At 29.6% G+C, this 12,158-nt stretch overlaps 2 protein-coding genes across 5 annotated transcripts; both read right to left on the bottom strand.

Moving 5' to 3' along the window:
- Nucleotides 1-667: 667 nt before the first annotated feature.
- On the bottom strand, nucleotides 668-3,926 carry LOC127743932 (probable calcium-binding protein CML21). Its single transcript, XM_052256164.1, has 5 exons — nucleotides 3,710-3,926; nucleotides 2,903-3,150; nucleotides 2,240-2,442; nucleotides 1,644-1,812; nucleotides 668-1,175 (listed from the first exon to the last, which is right to left on the bottom strand). The coding sequence occupies exons 2-5, from the start codon at nucleotides 3,093-3,095 to the stop codon at nucleotides 1,072-1,074; spliced, it is 669 nt and encodes a 222-aa protein (XP_052112124.1). The 5' UTR covers nucleotides 3,096-3,150; nucleotides 3,710-3,926; the 3' UTR covers nucleotides 668-1,071.
- A 1,244-nt stretch (nucleotides 3,927-5,170) lies between these two features.
- On the bottom strand, nucleotides 5,171-8,439 carry LOC127743931 (probable calcium-binding protein CML21). Of its 4 annotated transcripts, XM_052256162.1 has the most exons (6): nucleotides 8,182-8,439; nucleotides 7,835-7,946; nucleotides 6,883-7,137; nucleotides 6,536-6,738; nucleotides 5,916-6,084; nucleotides 5,171-5,682 (listed from the first exon to the last, which is right to left on the bottom strand). In XM_052256162.1, exons 3-6 carry the CDS (start codon nucleotides 7,076-7,078, stop codon nucleotides 5,579-5,581), a joined length of 672 nt encoding a protein of 223 aa, XP_052112122.1. In that variant the 5' UTR covers nucleotides 7,079-7,137; nucleotides 7,835-7,946; nucleotides 8,182-8,439; the 3' UTR covers nucleotides 5,171-5,578. The 4 variants fall into 4 exon arrangements, with proteins under 4 accessions (XP_052112122.1, XP_052112121.1, XP_052112120.1 ...); XM_052256161.1 differs by lacking the exon at nucleotides 7,835-7,946 and having other exon boundaries at nucleotides 6,883-7,134; XM_052256160.1 differs by lacking the exon at nucleotides 7,835-7,946 and having other exon boundaries at nucleotides 8,182-8,438.
- Between the last annotated feature and the right edge of the window lie 3,719 nt (nucleotides 8,440-12,158).

The raw sequence follows: 12,158 nt of genomic DNA, 5'->3' as shown, positions 1-12,158 counted from the left end.
ATTATGAATAACAATTTGATAATTTGTCATTTTTGTCGAACGAAACTTATCTTATAGGGTATAACTTTAGTTTCAAATTTTTATGGTCAATTTTGTCAGCGTCTGAATCTTTCATGATAAAAAATGTATATTTATTCTTAAGTTTAAATTAATTAAATGTTATATAATAAATAAACTAGCATATTTTTAGAATTTAAATTAAAATTCAATTTTTGGCTTTTTAAATTACAGGTTTGAAATTTTGTTACTTTATTTTTTAAGCTCAAATTCCAGTTGGACCCTCTTCAATATTGCTATTAGGGCTGGCAATGCTGGGAGCAGTAATTTATTCCACTTTTTTTTTCTCATCTAACAGGATGTTCACTAGATTGGACCAAATAAGTTCTAAGTTTTGATATCATAGAATGGACCTAATTTATCCAAATAAGGCAAATTCTGACTATTTTTGACATTTCTTTTGATGACCAAACATTTTCATTCTTATAAAATGTCGGATTTGTAATATTCTGCTAATCACTCTCCCAATTCAAACTTTTTCCATACTCGAACTCAAAAGCACCTGGAAGGGAATGAACTTGCCTACCAATATTGGTACAGCCTCTTCAAATTCAGAATGCAATTCAGCAAAGCAAGTAATGACCAATAATAAGAATCAAAAAGGAAAAGAAAAAAAAAACTAACGAAGCAATCAATATAATTAGGTAACAACTCATGTGCAGTTATTTTTATGTAAAGTTGATAGTTGAAAAACATTAGATATAATAATTTAGTCAAATATGTCAAATTATTTAACGATTTTTAACTATCAATTTTACATAAACATAACTGTATCTGAGTTTCTACCATATAATTAACACGTCTCCAATATGGCACTCATAGTTCTGCATTTTCTGACTATTTACACAATGAACTTCATCTATGGAAGGTTCATTACAGATCAATGTGTAGCAACTAGCCCTTTATTGCAAGCTAAAACAAGAAAAACCTCCATTCTTTGGAGCTTGAAACACTTTTTCTTTTTACCAACTATTAGCAACAGAAGCAGTGTAAGGCACTTAGAGATGGCAAGCTTCAGGCCTCTTCATCTTCCTCGTCCTCAATTCCGACCCACCTTGTAAATGCGAAAAGGAACTCCTTGAAGTTCACCATTCCATTTTGATCCCAATCCATTTCTTCTGCAGCATTTTTGTAGATAATATAAATGTTAATAAAAGAAAAAAAAAGATACAAAGATAACTATTTTTAGTTACTAATGCATAGAAATTACTGATATGAAGTTATGAGTTTGATCATTGAAATGAATATATGTATATCCAAATATGTATTTCACTGGCCCTCTAAAGGGAAGTTCTTAGATTTTATGAATGTCCAAAGAGTTTAATTTTGATGCACTGTCAGTGTAAAGCATTTTACACAGTCGTGCAATCACATCCGTTCTTTTAGATGCCTATTCAAGCGGTCAATGTGAAAGATGTGGCATTATGTAATTGGATGCACGTGTAAAACTACTTTACACTAACAGTACATCAAATTAAATTCATGTCGAAATATGTATAAACCCTTATGCTAGATGCAGTTATAAAGAAAAATATAAGGAAATAAAGTTGAACTCTTGCTAACAAGAATGGGGACAGATAACTGACCAAATCTTTTCATTGCTATTCTTCCAGAAGAACGCTCCCCGCCTTCATTTATCGCCTCAATCATCTCGTTTTTGCTGACATAACCATCCTTGTTCTTGTCCAAAAACACGAACGCATCCACCAAAGTCTCGAATGTGGACTCCAGATTCGGCAACCCAATTCGTGATTTCTAAGGAAGTCATGGAAATTTCTCTTTTGAAAAGATAGCAAGAAAGGGAAATTCATGGATTATAAGAATGGCATACACAAAATCTGTTCATATTATTTTCACCATATGACAAAATTTCTCAAAGCTACTATCACATGTTAATGTCAATGCATGAATGGTTCATTAAGTCCAAACATTGCTGAAGAATCTACTATCATTTTTTTGGACTTGAATGTGCAATAATAAATCTAAACAACTTAAACATCAATAAGAGGTTAGAGCACATAAGATTCAAGGAGTAAACATTACTAGTCTACCTTCCACTTTTGAAAGTTTTATGCTGATAAAAGCAAAAACTAAATCTTATTCCAAATTCAAAACTTATAAGAATATCATATAGCCTATGGTAAAGAAATTAAAATAGCGCGAGAATTGCGCACAAGGATACAGTGTGAAGGGCTGCTGGATCGTCTGCGAGAAGGTAGACAAGGCAAAGAAGTACAATGAACTCATTGAACTCCATTCCCATATCCTCATTGATGTCACATGCTTCAAAGAGATCATTCAACTCCTCCTCAGTAAAAGAAATTTCCAGTTTACTGAAACTTTTTTTCAACTCTTCTCGGTCTATTACGCCATTCGAATCCTCATCTATGAGCAAAGCAAAAAACACACACCTATTAGCAGTTATAAGTTTATTTACAAATAAATATGAATATGTCAATTGTTGTTAGCATGCAGAAACCATACAAATTTTACTCCAATCAGAAAAATAAAAAACTAGCTTAGAGTTTCAGAATAGGTTAGATCCAATAGATATTCGAACAAATATCGAAAATTCCTAATGTATGACTAGCTACAACAAGTAAACCAACATCGAGTCGGTCTAATAGTGTAAGACCTCATTAGGTCAATTCCTTGTGGTCTCAAGTTCAATCCCGGGAAAGTAAATAAAAAAAAGTGTTGAAAGGGCAATCAAGAACCCCGAGCCGGATTAGTTGATCCGGATGCCGGGTAGAAAACTTAACAAAAAAAAATGTACAACAATAGAATTCTGAGAAGACAGTGACCATAAATTTAGCAAGAGCATAAATTTGAAATAGAAACATACCAAACTGCTCAAATATGGCTTTGCATTTTCTAAAGCTTTGATCAATTTTTGGGAATTTCAAGATTATAGTGTTGAACGATTTCACCGAACATCCTTTAGATTCCCTCTTTTGCAATGCTTCAACCATTTTAGCCTCAATTTTGGTTTCCGGAATCCAACCAACAGAATCAGCCCTTCCAACTGCACCTCCCATTGAAAATTCAATAAACCCAAGTAGGATTCAGAATCCTCTGCTATCTTCCAAGCAACTGTTTAAAAAATTTAGAAAAAAGAAAATCAAATATTCATTTTGCCATCACACAAAGATATGAAATTCACCCAAATCAAAATCATTAATTTTCACTTAATATGTCACTAACTGCATGTCTCATCTAAATACATTTCATCATTGTTTTGTTCATCTCATAATTAATTGCACACAACTTCAAGTGCCAAGCCCTTTGCCCTAAGCATTTCCATTTTCAGCAAAATTTAGTAGATTCTTCCAAGAATGGATAAAAAATGCACTATGGAAACTTACCTAAAGATTATGATGGTGAACAGATATAATTAACCTACATCACAGACAATAACTATACATGCAAGTAAAGATCAATTCAACTTCCAATCTCATAACCTAAATGTAAAGAAGAAGAACATGGAGGAGGGCATTGTACAGAAGAACCAATACAACTATTCAAAGGAACATAAATCTAATTAACTAATTAATTAAACAAGATTAAGAAAGTTAGTTAACGTAACAAAATGGATACAGAAAACAAAATCTTTGAAATTGAAGAGAATACAAACATTATGCAACGTGCATACCTTATGATAAGGAGCAAGAGTTTTCTCCCAAGCTCCTTAAAGTCAAACCTGTGAACCTGAAAATTGTAATGATGATAAACAACAACAACAACAACAAAATAAATGGAATTGCAAAGAAGGTGGTGGTGTTGTTGAAACAAGATGTTAATCCAAGGTTGGATTTGGATTTAGATATTAGTTAAAAAAATAAAAAAAAGCAGTGTGTAATGAGAGAGGGTTCCTTGTTTCAATGTTGTCAAGTGTGTGATGCTATGTTTATGCTGCTCCCACCACGTACTGTTGGATCTAACCGCATCTATTGCTACATTTTTCAATTATTTTATTCATCAAATTAAGCCACTTACATTTTCTTAGATCATGTACTATATTATATATTTTTTTTGTTACCCGCGATATCCGTCAGCCCGGATCTGAGCGGGTTTGTCGCTGGCTAATTGGTTGTTGTATGTACAAAGCGAGAATTGAACACCGACACTTGTTTAAAGAGACTAATGAGCTAACCATTGGAACAACCCAACTTGGTTATGAACTATATTATGTAATAATATCCTATGGATTGATTGATTGATTGAGTAAGTAATGTTTAGGGAAAGTTTTGGTTTCTTTTATCTTTTATCAATCATATTTAAACCCTTTTATTAAGAATTTGAATATTCAAAAAATTGTACTCTCTATTTTTTAAAACTATTTTTTTTCTTTATTCTTAAAGTTCAATTTCTAAAATTTAAACAAAATTTTTTATTTACAATCATTTTAGAAAAAGTTTTATTTTTTGTTTTTGTTTTTGTAATAAGTGAAGTATGTGAGTTGAATGGAAGACTTCATGCTCATTAAAATATACAATAGTCTAGTCAGAGTATTTCATTTACAAACTATATGTTGTAATGTGATGTTACTTATCTCATGCATCTAGTTTGCAGTGAGAAAGAGATAATTTTAAATGTTTTTCGGTTACTATATAAATGAGATCTGAACAGCCAAAAGTTGGTATTTATATAAGTAAATTTATCATCTCAAATGTGCTTCCATTTAATCAACTTCTAATATTATTTCGGTATATTCATAAATCTGATAATTTCCTAAAAGTTTCACTAAGGTAGACATTTTCATGTTTCTATCGACTTATAAATGAAATGTCTACAAGGCAGGACCCGACTAATTTTTGTTTTCTCATAGTATTTCAGCTCAACAGGTCAAAGACTAATTCATCGCAAATTAGAGTTCTATTTAAGGGTTTGCCACTAACCAATTAGCTGCTACATGCAAAGTTCGAAATTCGAACCCCCATCATTTGCTCGAACAGACTAGTGAACTAACTACTAAACCAATCCAAGTTGGTTAAGAGGTAAGGCCCAACTAAATTGGATTCGATAGACTTTGATATCATATTAGAAATTGAATGTGTCTAACTTACCTAAAAAGTTAGCTCAAGAAGTATATAATGTATCATACTTATAAACCTTCTAATCTTAACCTTGGATCTCAAACTTTTTCCATACTTGGCACTTGGAAGGGAATGAACTTGCCTACCAATAATAGGAATAATAAAGCAAAACAGAAAAACTACTGAAGAAGGCTGTCTAATCAACATAGTAGCAGTTACAAGGTAAAATATTTTAACACATCTTCAACATAGCACTCACAGTTATACACACTTTTCTGACTATTTACAAATGAACTTCATCTATGAAAGGTTTATTGCAGATCAAAGTGTAGCAACCAGCCCTTTATTGCAAGCTAAAACAAGAAAAGCCTCCATTTTTTTAATTTTCAGGTTTCTTTGGAGCCTGAAACATTTTGTTTTTTTTTATTACCAGCTACTAACAACAGAAGCAGTATAAGGCACTTATTGATGACAAGCTTCAGGCCTCAGGCCTCTTCATCTTCCTTGTCGTCGATTCCGACCCACCTAGTAAACGCGAAAAGGAACTCCTTGAAGCTCACCATTCCATTTTTATCCCAATCCATTTCTTCTGCAGCATTTTTGTGGAGAATATAAATGTTAATAAAAAGAGAATATCTTATGATCTAGCTTGATGACTAAATGTAACATAAGTTTTGTGTTAGTTTCTTATAACCATAATTGCCAATTATTGCATGGTGCCAATGCCAACATGATTATGTCTGTGTTTAAAGTAGAAAATGCCTGCTTCAGTGTATATGACATGCTTATTCAAACATACAGGAATGGGGACAGATAGCTAACCAAATCTTTTGATTGCTATTCTTTCAGAAGAACGCTCCCGGCTTTCATTTACTGCCTCAATCATCTCGCTTTTGCTGACATAACCATCCTTGTTCTTGTCCAAAAACACAAATGCATCGACCAAAGTCTCGAACGTGGCCTCTAGATCCGGCAACCCAATTTGTGATTTCTAAGGAAGTCATGGAAATTTCTCTTTTGAAAAGATAGCAAGAAAGGGAAATCCAGGGATTATAAGTACGGCAAACGCAAAATCTGTTCATATTATTTTCGCTATATGACAAAATTTCTCAAAGCTACTATCACATATTAATGTCAATGCATGAATAGTTCATTAAGTCCAAACATCTCTGAAGAATCTACAATCATTTTTTTGGACTTGAATTTACAATAATAAATCTAAACAACTTAAATATTAATAAGAGGTTAGAGAACATGATTCAAGGAGCAAGCATTACTAGTCTACCTTCCAAATTTGGAACTTCTATGGTGATCAAAATAAAAAACCACCCTTAATCTTAGCCAAATGGCCGAAAAGGGTATTCCAAATACGAAACTTTTACAAATGCGTATATAGCTTATGGTAAAGAAATTAAGATAGTTCAAGAATCGCGCAAGGATACAATGTGAAGGGCTGCTGGATCGTCCGTGAGAAGGTAGACAAGGCAAAGGAGTACAATGAACTCAGAGAACTTCATTCCCATATGTTCATTGACGTCACATGCTTCAAAGAGATCATTCAAGTCCTCCTCAGTAATTGAAATTTCCAGTTTACTGAAACTATTTTTCAACTCTTCTCGATCTATTACCCCATTCGAATCCTCGTCTATTAGCAAAGCCAAAAACACACACATATTAGCAGAAAACCACAAAAAAAGCTGCAGCATGTACATGAAGTAGGCATAATAGGATTCTAAGAAAACACTGACCACAAATTTAGCAAAAGCATAGATTTGAAGTACAAACCTACCAAACTGCTCAAATATGGCTTTGCATTTTCTAAAGCTTTCATCAATTTTTGGGAATTTCAAGATTATAGTGTTGAATGATTTCACCGAAGATCCTTTAGATTCCCTCTTTTGCATTGCTTCAACAATTTTATTCTCAATTTTGGTTCCGTAAATCCATCTTTTATGGCTATCATGCCTTCCGAATACACCTCCCATTGAAAACTCAATAAACCCAAGTAGGATTCAGAATGCCTCTGCTATCTTCGAAGCAACTGCTAAAAGATTTAGAAAAAAAAATCCCAAATATTTATTTAGCCATCACACAAAGATATGTTGAAATTGGAATTTCCCTTTAACATGATGTTAAGGGTAAATTACACAGAACTTTCTTGATTAAAGGTGATATTACTCTCGACACGCTTTAATATATTATATCTTCATTGATGCATAGCAGAGGTTAGGCTTGTCTAGTGTCATGACAGAAATAGAGACATAGGGAGACACAAACCTATCTGGAGAAAGAAAATGCAACCAATATAGAAAACATCAAAATGTCTCTATCCTCAGATAAAAATTTGCCTAATACTTTGTCTACTCCAAATTGAAATTGATAAAGATAAGAACAGATACACAACTTTTCTATCTTATCTCTATCTTTGAGTCTTTTGTTCTATCCTTAAACACTTACCAAACACAATCATAGTGCCATACTTCATAAAATGGAATGATACTAAATGTCATATAACTTAAATCCCTAAAAAGGTTGGCCTATAATCTCACAAATGAGGAGTGTCGTGCGTAATATCGCCTAACTTCAAGAACAGTCAATGAAATTCACCCAAATAGTAATGATTAAATGATTAATTAACACTTAATATGTCACTCATTGCATATCTCTCTAAATTTCATCAATCACACACAACTTCAAATGCTAATCTAAGTAATGAGGGGGTAAACTGGTAAAGCCCTTACCCTAAGCATTTCCATGTTCAGTGAAACTTCTAGCAGATTCTTTCAAGAATGGATATAAATTGCAGTATGGAAACTTAGCTCAAGATTATGATGGTGAATAGATATAATTAACCTACATCACAGAGAATAGCTATACATGCAAGTAAAAATCAATTCAACTTCCAAACTCATAACCTAAATGTAAAGAAGAACCAATACAACTATGGAAAAAGGAACACTAATTAATTCATCAATTAAACAAGATTAAGAAAGTTTATTAACTTAACAAAATGGATACAAAAAAAAAAACAAACTTTTTGAAATTGAAGAGAGTACAAACATCATGCAATAATCAATGTACATACAACCTTATGATAAAGATTAAAGGGCAAGTTTTTTTCCGAAGCTCCTTAAAGTCAAACCTGTGAACCTGAAAATTGAAATGATGAACAAAACAACAACAAATGATTGTGTGTGGGATTAAGAACAAGAAGATGGTGGTGTTGTTGAACAACAAGATGCAAGAACACAAAGAAAAAAAGGATTTTTAAGAAGCTATAAGCTAAAGTTGGAATTGGATAATGGAGTTAGATATTAGAAAAACCAAAGCTTGTTTTTGTGATGCTCCCACCACTTATTATTGTCTTCTCTCTCTGGGGATTTAAATAAAAAAAAATTCAAATTTTATTGATGGGTGAAAAAATATAAAAAATTAAAAAAATTTAATGGGACAACAAATATAACTGTTAAAAAGAATAAAAATCTAAAATACTATGTACCTTTACAAATTATTAGTAATTAGTTATTATATATTTGTGTATAAATATATAGGTAGTTTAATTTATTTTTAATGTGTATTTTATATATTAATATATATTTTATACTAATAATTAATTTTAATAGATGATTTAATGTGTAATTAGTTTAATTAATGAAAATTCTCAAGTATATTATTAAAAATATGTAAACTAAAATTACATAATTTAATATATAATAATTAATTTAGTGATTAATTTTTAGTGTATATATAATATTTTTTATTTAAAAAATAAAATTTGATATGGTAAAAAATATTGCATTGTTCTATCAAAGGAATGTAAGTTGGGGAGGTGACTCACTCACATTTTCTCAGGTTATATAATATATTATATACAACAACACCCTATATATTATAGATAGTCACAAAAAAAATAGCCTATACATTATAGATTGATTAAGTAATTTTTAGAAAAAAGATTTGTTTTGTTTTCTCTTGTCTTGTCTTTTATCAGTGATATTTAAACCCTTCTATTAAGAATTTGAATATTCAAAAAAATGTACTATCTATTTTTTTTACTATAATTTTTTTTGTTTAATCTTAAAGTTCAAGTTCTAAATTCAAACAAATTTCTTTAGTTAATTTTGGTCCCTTTTCTTTAAACTTTTGGTCAAATAAAAGAAAATAAAACTTATTTGAATTTAAAAAATTTAAACAAACTGAAGTATTTTTTACGAAATCTACAAATTTAATGTTTGTATTTTGTAGATAAATGTTTTAAGGGACTTATTAAAGAGTTTAAAAATTAACTCTTATTTATTGAACAGACTTTTTTTTTTCTTAATCCAAGAGTAATCTACAAGTATTTTCATATAATCATGTTATTTTTCTTAAAACCTTATCAAATGTCTTGTCAACAATAATTATCGACAGCTATAAACTAGTATATCATAATTTTTATATATTTGTTATTTAAGTGGACCATAATCTTTCACAAATGAATTATCAACAATTTCTAAAACCCATTGATCATTGGGTTCCCATTTTAGTACGACAACCACCTCCAAAATCTATAGTGCATGGAGGGAATATTCTCATGCCATCATCAAATTCTGATTTTGAGTAAAAAAGAAAATCCTAACATATATCTTTTCTTGGTGATATCATCACTACCCCTTCTTTATATGATTTTTTTAATAAATTAGTTTTTATTCTGTTAATCATAATAACAAAAAAATCTTAAATTATTTGGAAATAATATATAATAAATGAGTAACATTATCGATTTGACAATGACAATATCTATTCTTCTTTTTCAAATTTTTTGAGTCGAGCTAACATTTATTATTTATTATGAAATAAAAATAATCTAATTTTTGGGTTTGAGATTAAAACATTTTTTTACTGTATTTTCTAATTCGAGAGGTTAAGAATTAATTTGTCATAAACCTAAATTTTATTTAAAAATTTATCACTAATTAATAAAAGATTAAACAAAAATCTATTACGCTAAGAATATAAAACGAGTCACTCTAATTCCAATAAGCCCAGCTCATTAACATTAAGGTCCAGTTTGGGTAAACAATTTAATTAAGCTACTTTTAAAAAAATAGTTTAAATAATAAATAATTATATTAAAAATAGTTTATAAATAAGTTATTTTGTATTTGGATTTTTAGTTTTAAACGTACTTATTTTATAGAAATATGATAAAAAATAGTAACATTATGAGAGAAGTCATTTTTTTTAACTTCTCTATAAGCTTTTAAATAACTTCTTAGAAAGCTACAATTTGATTTTGAAAATTGCACCGAATATTAATACTATTACTTTTCATAAGTTCAAAACTAAAAAAAAATTACTTTTAAAACTTTCCAAACGAACCTAAGCCTTTTTTGAATAAAAGATGAATTGAGCTATGAAAAGAAAAAATCTTAATTAACATCTAAAGTGTATGCACATATATTAATAAATACAATCATACTAGTATTAATATATTGAATCTATCAAAATTCCGCAATTAAACGTGCTTGATACTTTCAACTAATATGGTCAATTAGAGTGACATGAATTATCTCCTTTAACTAATGTTATTTTCTATTGGAAAATATTAAAACAATATTCTCTAGGGAATCTCCAAAAATAAAATAATGTCAAGTAAAAGAATAAAAGAGAATAGCTATAATTCCAAAAGGAAAAAGAGTATTTTGTCGCCAACCTTTACAACCCTTTTTGATAAAGATTGAAAATTTCCAAATGTAATGTAGTATCTTGCAACCTTTTGTATGTCACAATGCCTCTATTATGGAAGAGGACCATGCTATGCCTCCATAGATTGCGCCTTTTTCCATTCAAAGAACCTTCAAAGCTGTTGTCTTTTGAGCATTGTCATGTTTACATATCAATATCATCAAAGTTTGGTCCCCCTACATGATATCATATTTTCAATAAAAGAAAAAAAAAATAATATGTTGGCTTCATATATAGTTGTTTCTACTTTCCACTTTTCTATACCTTGAAAATAGTTGCCATAGTGAAAGTGATTTATTTAAAAAAAAATGTAGTATGAAAGTTTATTGAAATGTCAATATCCATATAGTGATAATAGTACAATCATTTTAAAAAGAGTTTATTAGAATTTGAAATGCAAAAGTATTTGGATGGCAATGGCAAATAATTCAAGGTGGAAATTAAAAGTTTTGTTGGGAAATCTGTGTTTGGATTTACATTGAAAGGATTTATAAATTTCAAGAAATTTTATTGAAGAATTTTAATTAGTTAGAAATAGGAGTTTTTAATTTCCACAATTCCACCTAGAGTGAGAGAATTTTAATTTTCCTTCTCTTTATCTCACTTAAAATTAACAAAAAAAAAATAATAATTCAACTATATTAAACAAGAGAAAAACAAACTAATGCATCTATTTCATTCAAAATAAAAAATTGTAGCCGAAGAAAATTCAATTAAAGCATTTCAATTTCCAAGCAAAATCTTAGTAAAAATTTGTCTATTTTTGGATAAATAACTTAAATAAGTTCTTTTGAAGAAAGAGTCTAATATATAAGGACTTTTATTAATAGCAACTTATAAATAAGTTATTTTGTATTTAAATTTTTAGTTATAAAAGTACTTAGCGTTTGGATAAATAACTCAAGAACTTGTTATAACTAACTATTAAAATAATAGTAAGCTATATAAAAATAAAATCACATATGAAAAAAATAAAATTAAAACTGAGATTTCATATCACACACAATGTTAAATACAAATTTAATAATAAAAACAGAATGATAAAATAATAAAAAAATAACTGAAAGAAATATATGAAATAGGTCATTCAGATATAACATTATTTTAAAATAGTGGTGAAAGGTCAATATTTTCAACAGATAAATTATTACGTGAAAATGGTGGTGAAGGGTTAATACTTCACGCAGATAACATTGCGTGAAAATGATGGTGGATAGTCAGAACTTCTAATAAATGAAACCTTGCATGAAAATGGTGGTGGAGGTCAGTATTTCCAACAAAAACAGTAAATATTTTCACATAACTAAAATAATAAAAGTAGATGTTTTTGTTTTAAAG

Source organism: Arachis duranensis, unplaced genomic scaffold (assembly GCF_000817695.3).
Source record: "Arachis duranensis cultivar V14167 unplaced genomic scaffold, aradu.V14167.gnm2.J7QH unplaced_Scaffold_165934, whole genome shotgun sequence".
Taxonomy (NCBI): Eukaryota; Viridiplantae; Streptophyta; class Magnoliopsida; order Fabales; family Fabaceae; genus Arachis; species Arachis duranensis.
Note: the sequence above shows the minus strand (reverse complement) of the source record. Positions and strands in the feature narration are given on the sequence as shown.